Source organism: Halichoerus grypus, chromosome 12 (genome assembly GCF_964656455.1).
Source record: "Halichoerus grypus chromosome 12, mHalGry1.hap1.1, whole genome shotgun sequence".
Taxonomy (NCBI): Eukaryota; Metazoa; Chordata; class Mammalia; order Carnivora; family Phocidae; genus Halichoerus; species Halichoerus grypus.
This window is the reverse complement of record NC_135723.1, coordinates 42,095,375-42,109,722: the sequence shown is the minus strand read 5'-3', so window position 1 is coordinate 42,109,722 and position 14,348 is coordinate 42,095,375. Positions and strand designations below refer to the sequence as shown.

The 14,348-nt window shown below is 43.1% G+C and overlaps 1 protein-coding gene and 1 long non-coding RNA gene across 6 annotated transcripts in view; one reads left to right on the top strand and one right to left on the bottom strand.

Annotated features, from left to right (window-relative positions):
* Positions 1-1,964: 1,964 nt before the first annotated feature.
* On the top strand, positions 1,965-10,301 carry LOC144379569 (uncharacterized). 2 transcript variants are annotated; one of them, XR_013442774.1, is made up of 4 exons: positions 1,965-2,324; positions 7,213-7,493; positions 9,009-9,221; positions 10,169-10,301. It is a non-coding gene; the product is annotated as an uncharacterized LOC144379569 (long non-coding RNA). The 2 variants fall into 2 exon arrangements; XR_013442773.1 differs by having other exon boundaries at positions 8,992-9,221.
* Positions 9,267-14,348, bottom strand: part of GLCCI1 (glucocorticoid induced 1) — a 110,702-nt gene continuing 105,620 nt past the window's right edge. For 2 of the 4 annotated variants that reach the window (XM_078059296.1, XM_078059297.1), the window contains exons 7-8: positions 13,368-13,488; positions 10,378-12,170 (exon numbers count right to left, since the gene is read on the bottom strand). In XM_078059296.1, the coding sequence (XP_077915422.1) occupies positions 11,825-12,170; positions 13,368-13,488 (467 nt within the window). In that variant the 3' untranslated portion in view covers positions 10,378-11,824. Of the gene's footprint in view, positions 12,171-13,367; positions 13,489-14,348 lie in introns of all 4 variants that reach the window. The other 2 variants (XM_078059294.1, XM_078059295.1) reach the window with 1 other exon arrangement.

The following is a 14,348-nucleotide window of genomic DNA, read 5'->3' as shown; positions in this document are numbered from 1 at the left end:
TGGAAGATGGGACAGCATAGATGGGGTATTTCATGAGTACTTCTGTTTCTGCTTTAAAAAGGCTCTTGGTCTTTAAAGCCGACTTTGAAAACCTTAAATAAAATCTAGTTTGGTCAAAAGAAACAATATATGTGTGTTAAAGGAGGGGGTTTTTTGGTGGGCTGTTTTGTTTTCTTTGTGGCAGACCAAGGTCTGGTAATACTAGCAGTTCTGTCTTACGGGAGATGAGGACAGTTCTGGGTGAGTGTCCTGACAAAGCGCGTCAGTGACACGCACGTCCCACCTCTAAGCAGTCCCAGCTCCCCTTCTGCTACAAGGGACATGGTCTTAGCTGGTAAGTCACGCTGCCAGACACAGGCCCTCCTGGGCTCAGCTGGCTAGCTCAGGAAGCCAGTGTGCTGGGCCTGGCACAAGACCTTTTCACCCAGGAAGGAGTCAGTTTATCAGCTTCTCCCGCCTTTGATTCTGAGCTGGCGACGATACGAAACAATTTGTCAGTTACAACAGCATAGATACCCAGATGAACAGAAGCCATGCACAGTTACTATAAAGTGATAGGAGCCTTCTGAGTCATCAGAAACCGAGCAAGCAGCAGCAGAGGTGCAGTGTAGACAGATAACACGGGGGAGGAGGGGAGATGGCTAGCAGAGGCCAGACCGCAGAAACAGCCCAAGTTGCTTCGTCAGCACGGGCATCCCTGCTCAGCTGCTGCTCACCTAACTTTCTTGAGTCAGTGGGACCTCTTTGTATTTTCCTCTGAAAAGAGAACTTCTGGTCTTAATATAATACCTATGTCCTGCCTTCTGATCATTAATTCATAGAAAGCTGACCCGAGGGCCCTACTGTTCTCAACATGCCCAAATGCTTGCTGTAGAGTGCTCAAGCATTTGGCCATACTCCTTGAACCAGTGCTCCCCTGGAGGACAGGATTAACCTCAGCTGAACTCTGAGGCGCCACAGACGCCTTGACCAACGTCTTCCTTTCTCCTCTACTCCTACTGCCTGACATTCTTGTAGCACTTCAGTGGTCCATCCAAGCACAATGCGATGCCCCTTCTCCCACGTCTGGAATACACCCCCGGGGAAAGATCTCAATGTGGATAACTGCTGGCCTTTGCAATTGGGTGAGTGACTTTTCTATAACTTGCCCTAGCAGAGAGCTGATGCAAAGTGCTCAGGAAATCTCTGAAGCCCGACAGGGGCCTGCATCCAGAGCCTTCTGGCATCCAAGGAGGAGGCAACTGATTTTAGAAATGCCTCATCAGTAGAGGCTGGATCGTGTATCAGCTCTGGGGCTTCCTTTTTCAGCCACTTCCCAGGGAGCTCTCTTACTGATTTTGGTCTGAGGTGTCTCCTTGCTGGTATTTCTGGACCTGGTCCGTGGTGCCCCAAGGGTCATTACCACATTTAGAGCATCGTCCGCTGTCCCCCGTCCCCGGCACAAACAGAAGGCATTTTCAGGACACAGCACTTGACAGATCAACACCCTAGCTTCCATTCTCTTCCTACACTTCATTGCTATTCCGATGGCTGGGTTATAAACTCTTTCATCCCTTTTGTACTCTATTCTGGTCTAGGGATTTATGGACCTCTTAGCCTCAAGAGTTCTGTACATCCTCTGAGATACGTAATTTTTGTGTGTGTGAAAATGCACCTCTGTGGATTTTTTTTTTTCCCCCCTGAGGAAATGGTCTAGAGCTTCCATAAATTCTCAAAGGGGGTCAACGAACAATAAAAGAATCACGCTAATCACAGGTTTCACGCTAATGCCGAGGGCACCAATGTGACTGGAACCTCCCTGAGCACTAAAAGCCTGCCTCGTGCACGTGCCAGTGAGCAGGAGGTTCCTCTGGCCACCTTTCCCTGTGGGGAAGTCACAACCATCCTGGACTGTTTCCTCCCTCCTTGCCTTGAATGGCGGAGTTGGCCGGGCGCGGGCCTCCGCAAACTGAGGGGTATTTTTATCCTGCCAATAGGAGCTGCCATCCTGGGTGAGCTGTGACTTGGACTCCAGCTGGAAAGGAAGAAGCTAGCAGGGAGAGAACAAATCCTGACAACACACGACCCCGAGCTCTTGCTACCTGCATTCTGCCGCCCATCTGTTACCTGCCCTCAGAACCAGCCCCAGGGGAACCCTCGCTGCTTTATCTTGGGTTTCAAGGCAAGCCTGGGGTGAGAGAAGCCCAGAACCAAACAGGCTGGTTTTTCTGCCCTATAAACCAGGCCCGTGGTTAAAGACAAAGCACCTGGAAAAGACAGGAGTGGACCCAGGCTGGAGCCTGAAGTGTCCTGTCCTTCTGGCCTTGCCTTCCGGGTGTGGGCAGGTAAGGAGAGCTGGGCCCACAGGCGCGGTGAGCAGGGGAGATGTGGGGGTCTGTGGGAGAATGAGGTGGGAGGTGCACACTTGGGCTTTTTACATGGCAGCCAGGGTGGTGGGCGCCTGACTGACCCACCTGCTGAAGGCGAGGAGAGATGCAAATGACAGACAGTGAACAGCAGAGGAAGAAGTAGGGCCATGCAGTGAATGTCCTTGAGGACATTAGAGACAGAGATTTTAGGCTCATGGAACCATGTGTATGGTTTTACCACCTTCACATTTTCTGACCCTACATGGACTATAGAAAATAAAAATAGCTATTATCCATGGGGTGCTTTATGCCAGACACTCTGCTACATGCACCTAAGTCCCTTTCATCCTCTTAATTACCCTACACAGTAGGAATTTTTGGCATGTTGAGTTCTATTTTTTGAATTACAATTCACATACCATAAAATTTGTCCTTTTAAGGTGTACAACTCCGTGATTTTTGGTATATTCACAATGTTCTGCAACAATCACCATTATCCAATTCCAGAACACTTTTCGTTACCCCCAAAAGAAATGCTGTACCCATTAGCAATGACTCCCCATTCCAGCCTACCCCAGACCCTGACGACTACTAATCTACTTTCTGCCTTTATGGATTTTCCTGTAACAGACATTTCATATGACTGGAAGTATATATGGTCTTTTGTAACTGGCTTCTTTCACTCAGCATGTTTTTCAGGCTCATCCATGTTGTAGCATGTATCAGTACTTTTGATTGCTGACTAATATTCAGTTGCATGGCTCTAACACATTTATCCCATCATTAAATTTATGGACATTAGAATTCTTTCCATTTTTTGGCTATTATATATGATGCTGCTATGAACATTTGTGTACAGGTTTTTGTATAGACACATGTTCTTACTGTCTTGGGTCCATACCTAGAAATGGAATGGCTGGGTCATATGCTTAACTGCCAGACTGTTTCCCAAAGTGGCTGCATTATTTTGCAGGACCGTCAGCAGTATGTGAGAGTTGTGATTTCTCCATATCCTCACCAACGCTTGTAACTACTTGTCTTTTTGATCATAACCATCCTGGTGGGTACAAAGGGATATCTCATTGTGGTTTTAATTTGCATTTCCCTAATGGAAGGCAGGTATTTGCCCTGCACTGAATTGTGTCTCCCCAAAGATTCAGATGTTGAAGCTGTTGGTTCAAATGTTGTGAACCGTGAAGACTCAATGTATTTGGAGATAGGGACTTGGGAGGTAATTAAGGTAAAATGAGGTCCTAAGGGTGGGGTCTTATCCAATAGGATAGTGTCATAAGAAGAGACAAGGGAAAGGCCATGTGAGAAGCTGTGTGCAAGCCAGAAAGGTTTTCCTAGAAACCAGACACTGCTGGACATTGATCTGGGACTTCCTGCCTCCAGAACTGTGAGAAATAAATTTCTCCTGGTTAGGCCCCCCAGGCTGGGTTCTTTCATTATGGCTAAAGCTGACTGAGAATGATTATCGCTATATTTTACAAATAAAGACTCCCAGGCTCATTCTTGTCTGAGGGCCAGTCCTGGACCACATTCCCTTATGCCACACTGCCTCTGGCTTCCAACATGCCGGAACAGGTGTGGCCTGTCAGCTGACCGAAATCACAAACGGCAACGTGCTGAGAGTCAGTTTGGTGCGTAAGGGGGAGAAACGTACCAAGAAAGAGAAATAAGCAAGTGTCTGAATCCCCAAGCGGCTTATGCCGCTACAGATTCAAAGATGAATGGGAGGAGCCAGATGCTACACTGGTGATTCTCGAGCCAAAGGACCCACTGCAGCCTGTCTAGGGCCTCGATCCCCAATCTTCTCTAATACAAATTCTGAGTGACCTCCATCTCACGTTCATCCATTTCAGACAATCTCTAAAATGAGACTAAACAGCTCTCCATCAAGAGTGTATTGAGAAATATGGATCACATTCAAGAACAATCTCTTGGCCATTTTCAGGTTTCTATCGTTTTCTAGATGAGGCAATTCAAGAAGGATAAATGACAGGACAGATTTCTGGGCTCTCTGGTGCCCACTTCATAAATCCATCTCAACTGATGGAGGGCTGGTGGTATGGGCCACACTCCAGGGAATGCTCTGTCCCCTGAACTACAACTCCAGACTTCCCCAAACGTCATTCTAGGCTTAAATAATTCAATCCTGTCTATGGGAGTATGAGGGTGTTGAGGCCATTTTTTTTTTTTTTTCTGAGAAAGTGGAAAGGGCATGAAACTATATGTACATTTGGATTCTTCCATTGAACCAAGTTTACTCTTCCAGGTAGTCTCTCCAGCCACCTTGACTTTAAGAGATCTGCTGCTCATTTCCATTAAAACTCTATCTTTTGCTGCCATATCCTTTCTTTCCTCCCTACTTTTCTCCCCCCTCCCTTGATATCTGGAAATTAACATGCATTTTTCTCTCAAATTATAAGGTTTCTGAGAAAACTTAGGAAAACAGAAATGCAGATGTTAAGGCAAAGTATCCACAATCAAAGCATAACCACTATTAATTTTTGTACATTCTTCATGTCTTTTTTTTTGTTTTTACTCACATATATATGTATTTTTACAAAACCAAGAGATCACACTAGTTTGTGACCTGCTTTTCACCCCTAGGTGTAAGTGCTACCACGTTCTTGTTCAGAAAGGATGTACTGATTTATCCTTCTAATAGCAGATGTGAGAGTGACCCTATCCCCTCCACCCCCTTAACACTATCATCCTTTTTAATCTTTGCCAATTTAAAGGCAACAAATTATTGTTTTAATTTGCATTGCTTTGATTACTAGTGAGGTTAAACATTTATTTTCATGTTGATCACTTCCCTTGAATTTCTCCTCGTCTTTATAGGGACTAGGAAAAGCAGTCAGCCCAGTGCTATCCACTAGCTGCTGCAGACTGGTTGACGGACGGACGGTGGGTGAGAAGGTGGTGTGGGCACAGGGAAGAGGATTGCCAGCAATGCTGCAGCAAGAAGGTCCGGTTGCTTCCTTGTCTTCTTTTATGAAACATGACAGCAGGAAGACCTACTCATTGGCAGGAAAAAAAAATTAGGTATTTCAAAAGGACATATGAATATTGTGAAAGCTCGCCTCACACCCTCTTCCCCTTTCCCTCAGGCCCTATTTCCCAGGTGTAACCATCTTCAGTCCCTCCTCCCTGGTTGTCCCCTCCCCCTGTGACCGTCCTCCTGCAGGACCAGCTGCAATGGTCATGGACTAAGCGGAGTGATGGGGAGAAAGGGTCAGGGATTGGAAAAGGAATCCATTCCCCATACAATAGCTCCCAGGGTGGTCACAGGGAAGGGAAGCAGGAGAGACCACACCAGGCTTTTGTTGGTAATCAAATGGGCAGATTAAGAGTGAGTTAAGATTACCCCGTTTGCCTTGATTTCGGTCCATATGGAAAATGGCAAGCTGTTTATTGCAGCACCTGAGCCGTGTCCTTTGTTAACTTTTGTCCCTTGAGTGTAACCCTTTTCCTTTACGAAGTGGAAGAGAAAACCTGAGAAATGGTTTGACTTTCCTGCATGAAGCCTCCTCCCCATTTGGCAGGTCCTGTGGAGCCCTGCATCCACCTTTTATCCCCCTTGCTTCCAAACAGTGGTTTGAAATAACATCCATTGCCTCCGGGACCTTACCCAATTCTTTCTAAAGGAATGTCATCAAAGTCTTGCTTAAAACTGATGCCAAGACTTGAGTAGAATTTATAGTGTGAAAGGGGACCCATTCCTTGTTATCAGAAAATCGTCTGTAGGAAAAGTGATCTAATTATTCAAATTCTTAGTGTTAAGAAAATGGCTGTTTTAAATGGGAGGGTCCATCACCAAACTGATCTGGAACCTTTGAAACAACCTTCCTCTCTTTGGGAGACGCAAATGCCTGTAAAATGGAATAGGCCATTTTAGAACCAGTGTGTCACCAGCCTCCCACTAAGGAAAAAAACTAAGACATTCGAGGTGGAAATAGTTCTGCCTTGAGATTCTGCTTTTTCTTTTTTTCCAGCTTTGAAAACTGATCACCTGTCCCACCTCTTCTTGTTATCATTTTCCATAGGGAATGCTTTTCTGCAAGGGTTTAATTTCTCCCCCTATTGTCTTCGATAAGATGGTTTAATATTAGACAAGATAACTTTTAGGTACATACAGTATATGTAACGTCGTGAGTTGTTCAAATAACAAACTCCTGTATGAGGAAGCTTTGTCTTCAACCTAGTCCAACAGGGCTTGTTTTTTTGTGTTTTTTTAAGATTTTATTTGTCAGAGAGACAGAGTACAAGCAGGGGGAGTGGCAGAGGGAGAAACTGGCTCCCCGCTGAGCAGGGAGCCCGACACAGGACTTGATCCCAGGACCCTAGGATCATGACTTGAGCCGAAGGCAGACGCTTAACCGACTGAGCCACCCAGGCATCCCCCAACAGGGCTTTTTTCAAGAAGTGTTCATTCTAAAAAGGCAAGCCTCACTTTCTGGACCCAGGGGACAGGATGGCATAACAAGACCCTAGGTGAGACCTCTGTGGCAGTAATGGGTCGATGTGGGTGGGGAGAGGCACGGAGGGCACTGCTGTGTTGTATTAGTTGTCCAACCCTATGTAACAAATTGCCCCTGAACTCAGCACCTTAAAACAACAAACTGCTGATCTCACATGGTTTCTGAGTGTCGGGAACCCAGGTGTGGTTTAGCAGGCTTGGCTCAAGGTCTCTCGTGAGGCTGCAGCCAAGATACTGGCTGGGGTTGCAATCATCTCAAGGCTCAACTGGGGCTGAAGGATCCGCTTCCAAGCTCACCCACATGGCTGCTGGCAGGGCCCCTCAGTTCGTTAGCTGGCAGCCAAAGCTACTTGCCATGTGGGTCTCTCTCCACAGACTTCCTGAGTGTCCTCACAGCAGAGCTTCTCCCATAGCGAGTGATCCACGAGAGTATTCGCCCGAGACAGAAGCCTGTCTTTCCACAACGTGATCTTGGAAGTGACAGCCCATCACTGCTGCATTCCATTCATAAGTCCAGCCCACACTTCAAGGGGAGGAAAATGAAGCTCTACCTCTCTGAGAGGAATATCAAAAGAATTTGTGGACATATTTTAAAAACCACCACGTGTATGATCCAAGTTGCCTATATCCAGTTTGCTCTTTGGTCTATAGCAAAGGTCAGTACATTTTTTTCTGTAAAGGACCAGATAGTAAAATATTGTTTTAGGCATCGTGGGCCAGACTGTGTCTATTGCAACTACTTAACTCTGCCAATGTATTGCAAAATAGCCATAGGTAATACATAAGTGAGTGTGGCTTTGTTCCAGTAAGATTTTATTTACAAAAATATGCATGGGGCAGATTTGGCCATGAGCTATAGAGGTTACTGGAAGTCTGTTTCCTTGCCATCAGAATTCCAAAAGGAATTCATCCACAAGATGAATGAGCTGTAGCTTGAAATTTAATAGCGAGATAATAGGAAGACAGAAAGGCAAATGTGAGAGATTTAGGTGGAGAAAAACTTCAGGACATGGGATTCCAGTTGTCCTCTGGGAAAAAGGAAGAATTGGAATATAAAGGAAAAGAGCTGATTTGGTACAACATGAGACAAGACAGTGTCTTCGTTCCATTTAATCAATGAAGCGGAGATGAGACAAGAAATCTGAGAAGAGATGTCCTCTAGACAACCAGAACCGGGGCGGGGGGGCTGGATGATAGCGTTCCGGTTCTGACGCAAGGTGTGAATTAAAGGACCCATCTTCACAAAGCTCCTCAGCTCCAAAGAGCCCAGAGTTCACCAGAGATGTGTGTGTGTGGGGGGGGAAAGACTTGTGAGTCCCACAGATGGGGTCGAAGGGAGGAGCTGCTGGGAACACGTAGGAATAATGGAACTTCAGAGGGGAAGGGGTGGGGGCAAACATTTAATTTTGCACTATTCACAAATAAACTTCAAGTGATTAGTTTTAGCTAACATAAGGCTAAGCATCTTTAAGTTCTTAGACCTAATTTCCCCCTCCATGTTCTTTAGGTTTGGTTTTGGTTTGGTTTTGGTTCCTTAGGTTTCATTTTGCACATACGAACTTGTTCCTCAGGGCTGTTTATATTAAGCTTATATGACTGAGAGTCAAGCAGAGGCGGAGCTGAGAATCCCACTTTTCCTTAACAGTCACCTGCAATGGAACTTTTAACCTAAGATAGTTTCCTGCCTAAATTATATATCATCCTCAAGAAGGTGGTTGGTAAATCTCACCATTAAAAAAAGTTACATTTTACTTTTTTTTCAGCCCCAAACACAGCCATTAGTCATTTTTAAGTTAATCTTAAAGGTAAAATCTTAACAACCTCTTTGATGAGATGTGCTTTGGAAGGAACACTCTGCTGGTAAATTATTTCTCAAAGCGGTTTCTGCTCTCAGGCAGTGGCCCGAGACCAAAATGGGGCCTATCATGACCCTATTGGGACAACTGGGCATAACATCAACACTTTGTTCTGTTAAGGTTTTCTCCCTCTTATCCCGAATCTAAACCTAAATAATGAGTAAAAAATTAAAAAAAAAATTTTTGCTGCAGTTTTCTTTGCAAGAAATACCCTACTTCCTTTGAGGTGATGTCACTGACTTTAAACAAATTACTTCCATAAATAATTCCTGGGTATAAAATAAAGAGGTGGGGACAGTGTTTTCTCTCTTTAAGGTGCTCATAGCTGGGAGAGCAGTACAAAGACTTGGAACTTTAGTCATCCAGTTTCTTACCTTGTGATGGAAAGCATATAAATGACATGTCCAGAGGAAACCGGCTGTGGAAGTCTGATCCAGTCAGAGTCCCTCTAGTGCCAGAGATGCAGGTCAGGAATTCAGTGAGCACTGGATGCCGCCATCACCCTGATCGGAGTCCATCTCTGTCAAGGTAAGATGCTAACAACCCAGTCTTTCCAAAGACATATGTGAACTATTCCAGTTTTACTAATAACTTTATTTAAATAAGACACAGGAACTTCTATACTGAAAAAATACAAAACAAAAGCCACACATTTCCTTGTGTAAAGCCATATTGTATGGTAACTCGAATACTGTTCAGCGCAGTGGCTAGAATTAAACAGTACAACTATATACAAAATTTAAACAATTTCTGACAAATTTCTACAGCTGGATGTAGGATACATTTGAGCTCAACAACTTCTGGGAAATTTACATGGCAAAGCATAAGCTTTAACACATTTGGTTCAAAACTTTAATATATGCTAAGAACAAATGTACAACACAATTAATATTTAGTTTCTCATGAGAAAATAAAAGCACATGTCACTATAAATACCGTACATCAGATTTCATCACCAAAAAAGCATTCAGTCCAACTTTCAGAAATTGATATTGATACTATTGCATCATATTTGGACAAAAGCAGAGCGTAAGATCAACACATTATGTAATGCTAAACCAGATATCAGAAGTTAATGGAGCTCATATTTATCTTACAGAACTAATAATTTTCTCCCTTTAACCATAATCTACAAAATATAGTATTTTCATCAAGGCCTGAGATTATTAGGGTTAAAGGTGTCTGCTGCTGAAGAGATTGTTTTAAAAGGTTCCCCTGTGAAAATGGCAAAAGTAAACTGAGTCCTTTTCCATGACAGTCTCCTACAATATAACACTGACTAATATAAAGGAGCCAGGATGCACCTTCAGGAGAGAATATTACTGCAAACTTTGGTGGAAAGAAGATAATTGGGATCATAACAAAATAATACATAGAATACATACACACGCAAACATATACATATATATATATATATCATTTCTTAAAAAAATCAATGGTGTTGCTTTCTTCTCTATCACCTCTTCCTTCTTCAGCCTCCTTAGAAAATAAAACCAAGAAACCCCGAGGAATGACTGAAGGGAACTGAAACATCCCCGTGACTGTAGGCACCTTATTCCCCTAATTCTTAAGAAAACGGTGCCACACGCTGTAGGTACAGACGAAACAACTCTAGGCTTTACTGAGCTAGAAGCAATGGAATAAAAATACGAAAACTTCCCTTTGCTTTTGGAGACTCTCTGTGCTGCAGAAAACGTTTGAGAGTTGGGCTCTTCCACTGACCACTCGGGATTATCTAGGGCTCTCTTCACACAACTTTGTTGAAAATTCAGGTCTGAGTCTGCAAGTTCAAGGCCATTTACTTGGGTTTTTGCTTTACTTTGCACATCTGAAATACAGAACCATCCGAGATACTGTGAGGAGAGGCCTGAAGAGACAGCCGCAAACTGCTGCTTTTCTGAGTCCCCAAACAGCCAGCTTCCCGTGCAGCATTACTTCTGAGACCCACACATTCTCTCTCCACATGAATGCAACTAATGCACCTCAACTGCTCGAGGAAAAACAATAACCAAAAGCGTGTCATTTGTAAACCCTCAAATTAAAGAACTTCCGAGAGAGAAACTGAACAATATGCCTTTAGCTGAAACAGCATTTCATGACGCTGATGGCCAACATAAACAGAAAATCTCACCCATCCCCTGTGAAAGTTCACTGTTTTACTGTTAAACCTAGACTTTCTTGTTGTTAAATTCCATCACACGCAATTGGAATGTTTATGTACAGTCTGGTACCGGAGACACTTTCTTTGCAACATTATAAGTCATGAACTGAGCAACACCTGAACTTGTTTGAAAAAAAAAAAAAAAGCCACATTTACACATGTTGAAAAGTGAATTCAACAGTTGTTTTACTTGTAACCGCATGACAAAAATGATGTCAGACACCACAGATTTGCTGGTTCTCCTCATGTTCACCCATGTCCAGGATTATTGTTCTCCTAGGGTTGAATGCACTTCTTATTCTAAGAATGTGGAATGTAATGAGGAAAGGGAAATGCATAAAATAAGGAAAGGCAAAAGAGTGATGTTCCCTCTTTAGCTTTTTAGCTGTGAAATATTTAATATCCCAATATGATATACATTCCAAGTTACCTGAGTTTAGACTTCAACTGAAGTACCTGAAGCTAGGCCATAGGGTGGGCACTGTGCAACTGTTGTGGCCATTTATTATTATTATTTTTTTGCATTGTATGTATTACAGAAGTTAGAAACAAACACCTGGATCAATTGTAAACATAATCCTGAAGTACAGTATTTTCCATAGGACAAAACACAGCAAGACATTTTCTATTTAGACAGGCAACTTTTTGATATAGAGCTTATTTATACTGAAGAATTTGGAACAAAACACGGGACACAGTACTAATCTGTCAAACATACTATGAAATGCATAGTCTCCACTTAAAATGCTGAATGACACACACATTTTGCAAGCAGTACTGCTTTCCACAAAAACTGCTGAATAGGAGTTCCGTCCCTGCCAAGATCAGTGTTAAGAGATACTTTATGATGCTGAGAAGTATTCTGTTGGTGGTGGTGGTGGTCCGAAAGTCTGTCACTCCATGCAGATAAGATGTCTGAGGTCTAGTTCCTAATCCGTGAAGGGAGGGTAGAGGCCAGCTCCCCCTTTGCCTAGATGATCACGTAGTTCTGAGCAGAGATGTGCTCCTCGCCCTGCAGCTCCTGCAGGAGCGGCTGCTGCTGGGATGGCTGTTGGACGGAGGCCTCCAGGGCGCCCACCGAGCTGCTGTCATCAGAAAGAGACGTAAAGGAAACCCGGGAGGAGAGCTGCTCGACGGTCAGGGTGGCCAGGGCCGCGCTCTGGCCTGAGTTAGGAGAGTTCTTGAGCATCAGGTCGGAGGCAGGTAAGAGAGGGCCTAGAAGTTTTACAGGACAGAAAGCTGATCCGGTTGGGATGAAATTAACCTTGTTTTTGTCAGGACATGAAAAGAGAGGGGCTGAGATAGGCTGACGAGACCTAAAACCGTAAAACAAAATGACATTCACAATCACTAAAAGCTTCCAAGCTTTCTGACTTAGCTGGAGTTCTCTACAACAGCTACAATGTGAATGGCAGGGAATGAGTTAAGTGTACACAGAGGGGTAAACATCTTCCATAGCACAAGTCAGCTGGCAGACCAGGGACGTACACAGCACCAAGTGATATTTGAGACAAAAGGATTTTCAAAAGGACGGGGCAAATTTTTTCAGAGATCATTAGTTTGCTTTCAATCATTTAGGAAGATGGAAAAACCTCCTATGCTTTAGTTAAAGATTATGCCAGGTAGAATGACCTTTTCTGTTAAGGAAAAGTATAATGGGAGAGGGATTACCTAATCATTAATCATGTATTTGGTTTTAAGCATTTTCTCCTCTTTCTGCATCACTATACATACTTCTAACAGATCAGAAAAAAAAAAGTTTCAGTAATTTCTCAAAGAGCCAGTCAGCCCAACAGAGCAGGGTTCTCAAGCCTTTCCTCCCTTCCCATTCCCAGGAACTAAGCCATCAACTCCTGCAATCCTGCAAGACCGGTCTCTGTCCCCTTCCAGGTCGCAAGAGTACAGCGGCCTCCCCCAGGCACCGCACTGGGACAAAGGGATGAGTGAGTCCAACAGCCACACAGCCTTTTCTTTTTTTTCCTGAGCCACTCTGCCAAGTATTTACAGCATGAACTTCGTTTCCTTTAATTTCTAATTTACGCACACTGAAATTTCAAAAAGAAAAAAAAAAACCGTGCGAATGAGAAGTCTACATTAAACGAATACACATGCTAGATGTGTCTACAGGGAGACAAGTTAGTTTCCTTCTGGCCTGTGGGATCCTGTCATAAGGCCAGCCACACTTGGATATTAACTTTGCTGCTCAACGCCTTCTCGTTAGCCATCCAAATTAATAGAGCTTTTGAAAGGAAAATTTGTAGTGATTAAAAAATAGATCTTTTAGGTCGCAGGGATGAATTTCCAGGTTTCTTTGTACTAGCTTATGTATTTCCAGCACACAGGATCCAGTTGTCCACTAAGATCCCTCCTGCCTATTCAATTCCCTTTTCATAATTTGGTTTTGAAACACATTATCAGCTGGATGGAGTAGTTGATTCATCTGTGATCAACTGGTCTCAGTAAAAAGCTTTACAGCTTTGCGGAACCCAGCTGATAGAAAAGACATTACTTACGCCATTTCCTCAAAGACCTTCACTCGCTCACATCCCTCTGGGGGCTCCCGTTTGAACATGTAGCTGTTGTTTGGTTTGGGAGATGAAGCGTACTTGGGTAACGGTGAGCTACTCCCACTGTCTGTAAATTTAAAGCAGTTATATTAACTAGTGATTGAAAGCTCTTTTAAATTAAGTTTGACTTCCAAACAAGCAGCCTTTTGCACAGTTTATCCACTATGGCCCCTCTGCTTCCACCACAGAGCTTCCTTTATTGCAAAGCTATTACTAACACCCTCATGTAGTACATTTCTTAGAAATAAAAGCTTCGATGCAACAGCAATCTGCCATACCACAAAACATAAAAGGAGGTTATTTTGGTCCAGAAACTGCATTTTGAATAAAGTAGAGCTATAATCTGGAAAACAAATACAGTATCATGTATTTCAAAATGTAAATGAATGGGGTAATATGTATAAATCATGCAAAAGAATTATAAGAGATTATAATACAGGGTCCTCTAGGTTTTCTCACTGTCCCACCAATTTTAATTGAAAATTTTAGTATGTGGAATAATCTTCATTACAAACGTTCTTAGCAGAAACATCATTTTTACTAAACACCATGAATAAATGTATGCAGGGGAAAAAGAGGTTTACAACACATAATGTCTTTTTCCCTTAGCCCACTATGAAGAATAAAATTTGCTCAGAATTTTGCCTTTAAAAGATCTATATAAAAGAATTTTTCCAGCAGTTTGTATTTTTGCTACTAGAAGCATGAGAAGTCTAAAAGCATCACTACCTAATGTGTTTTCTTCATATTTTTGACCAAAAAAAGAAAATGGTCTATTCATGAAAAGCCATAAAACCTATATGTAATTTCTCCCTTTCCTACCTGGCAAAGGATTTTGGAAATTCAAATCCACCAAAATGTGTCATTATCTTTGTAAGATGCCAAGTTGTAAAGTCAGTCACATACCTGTATAAATACAATAGTCCC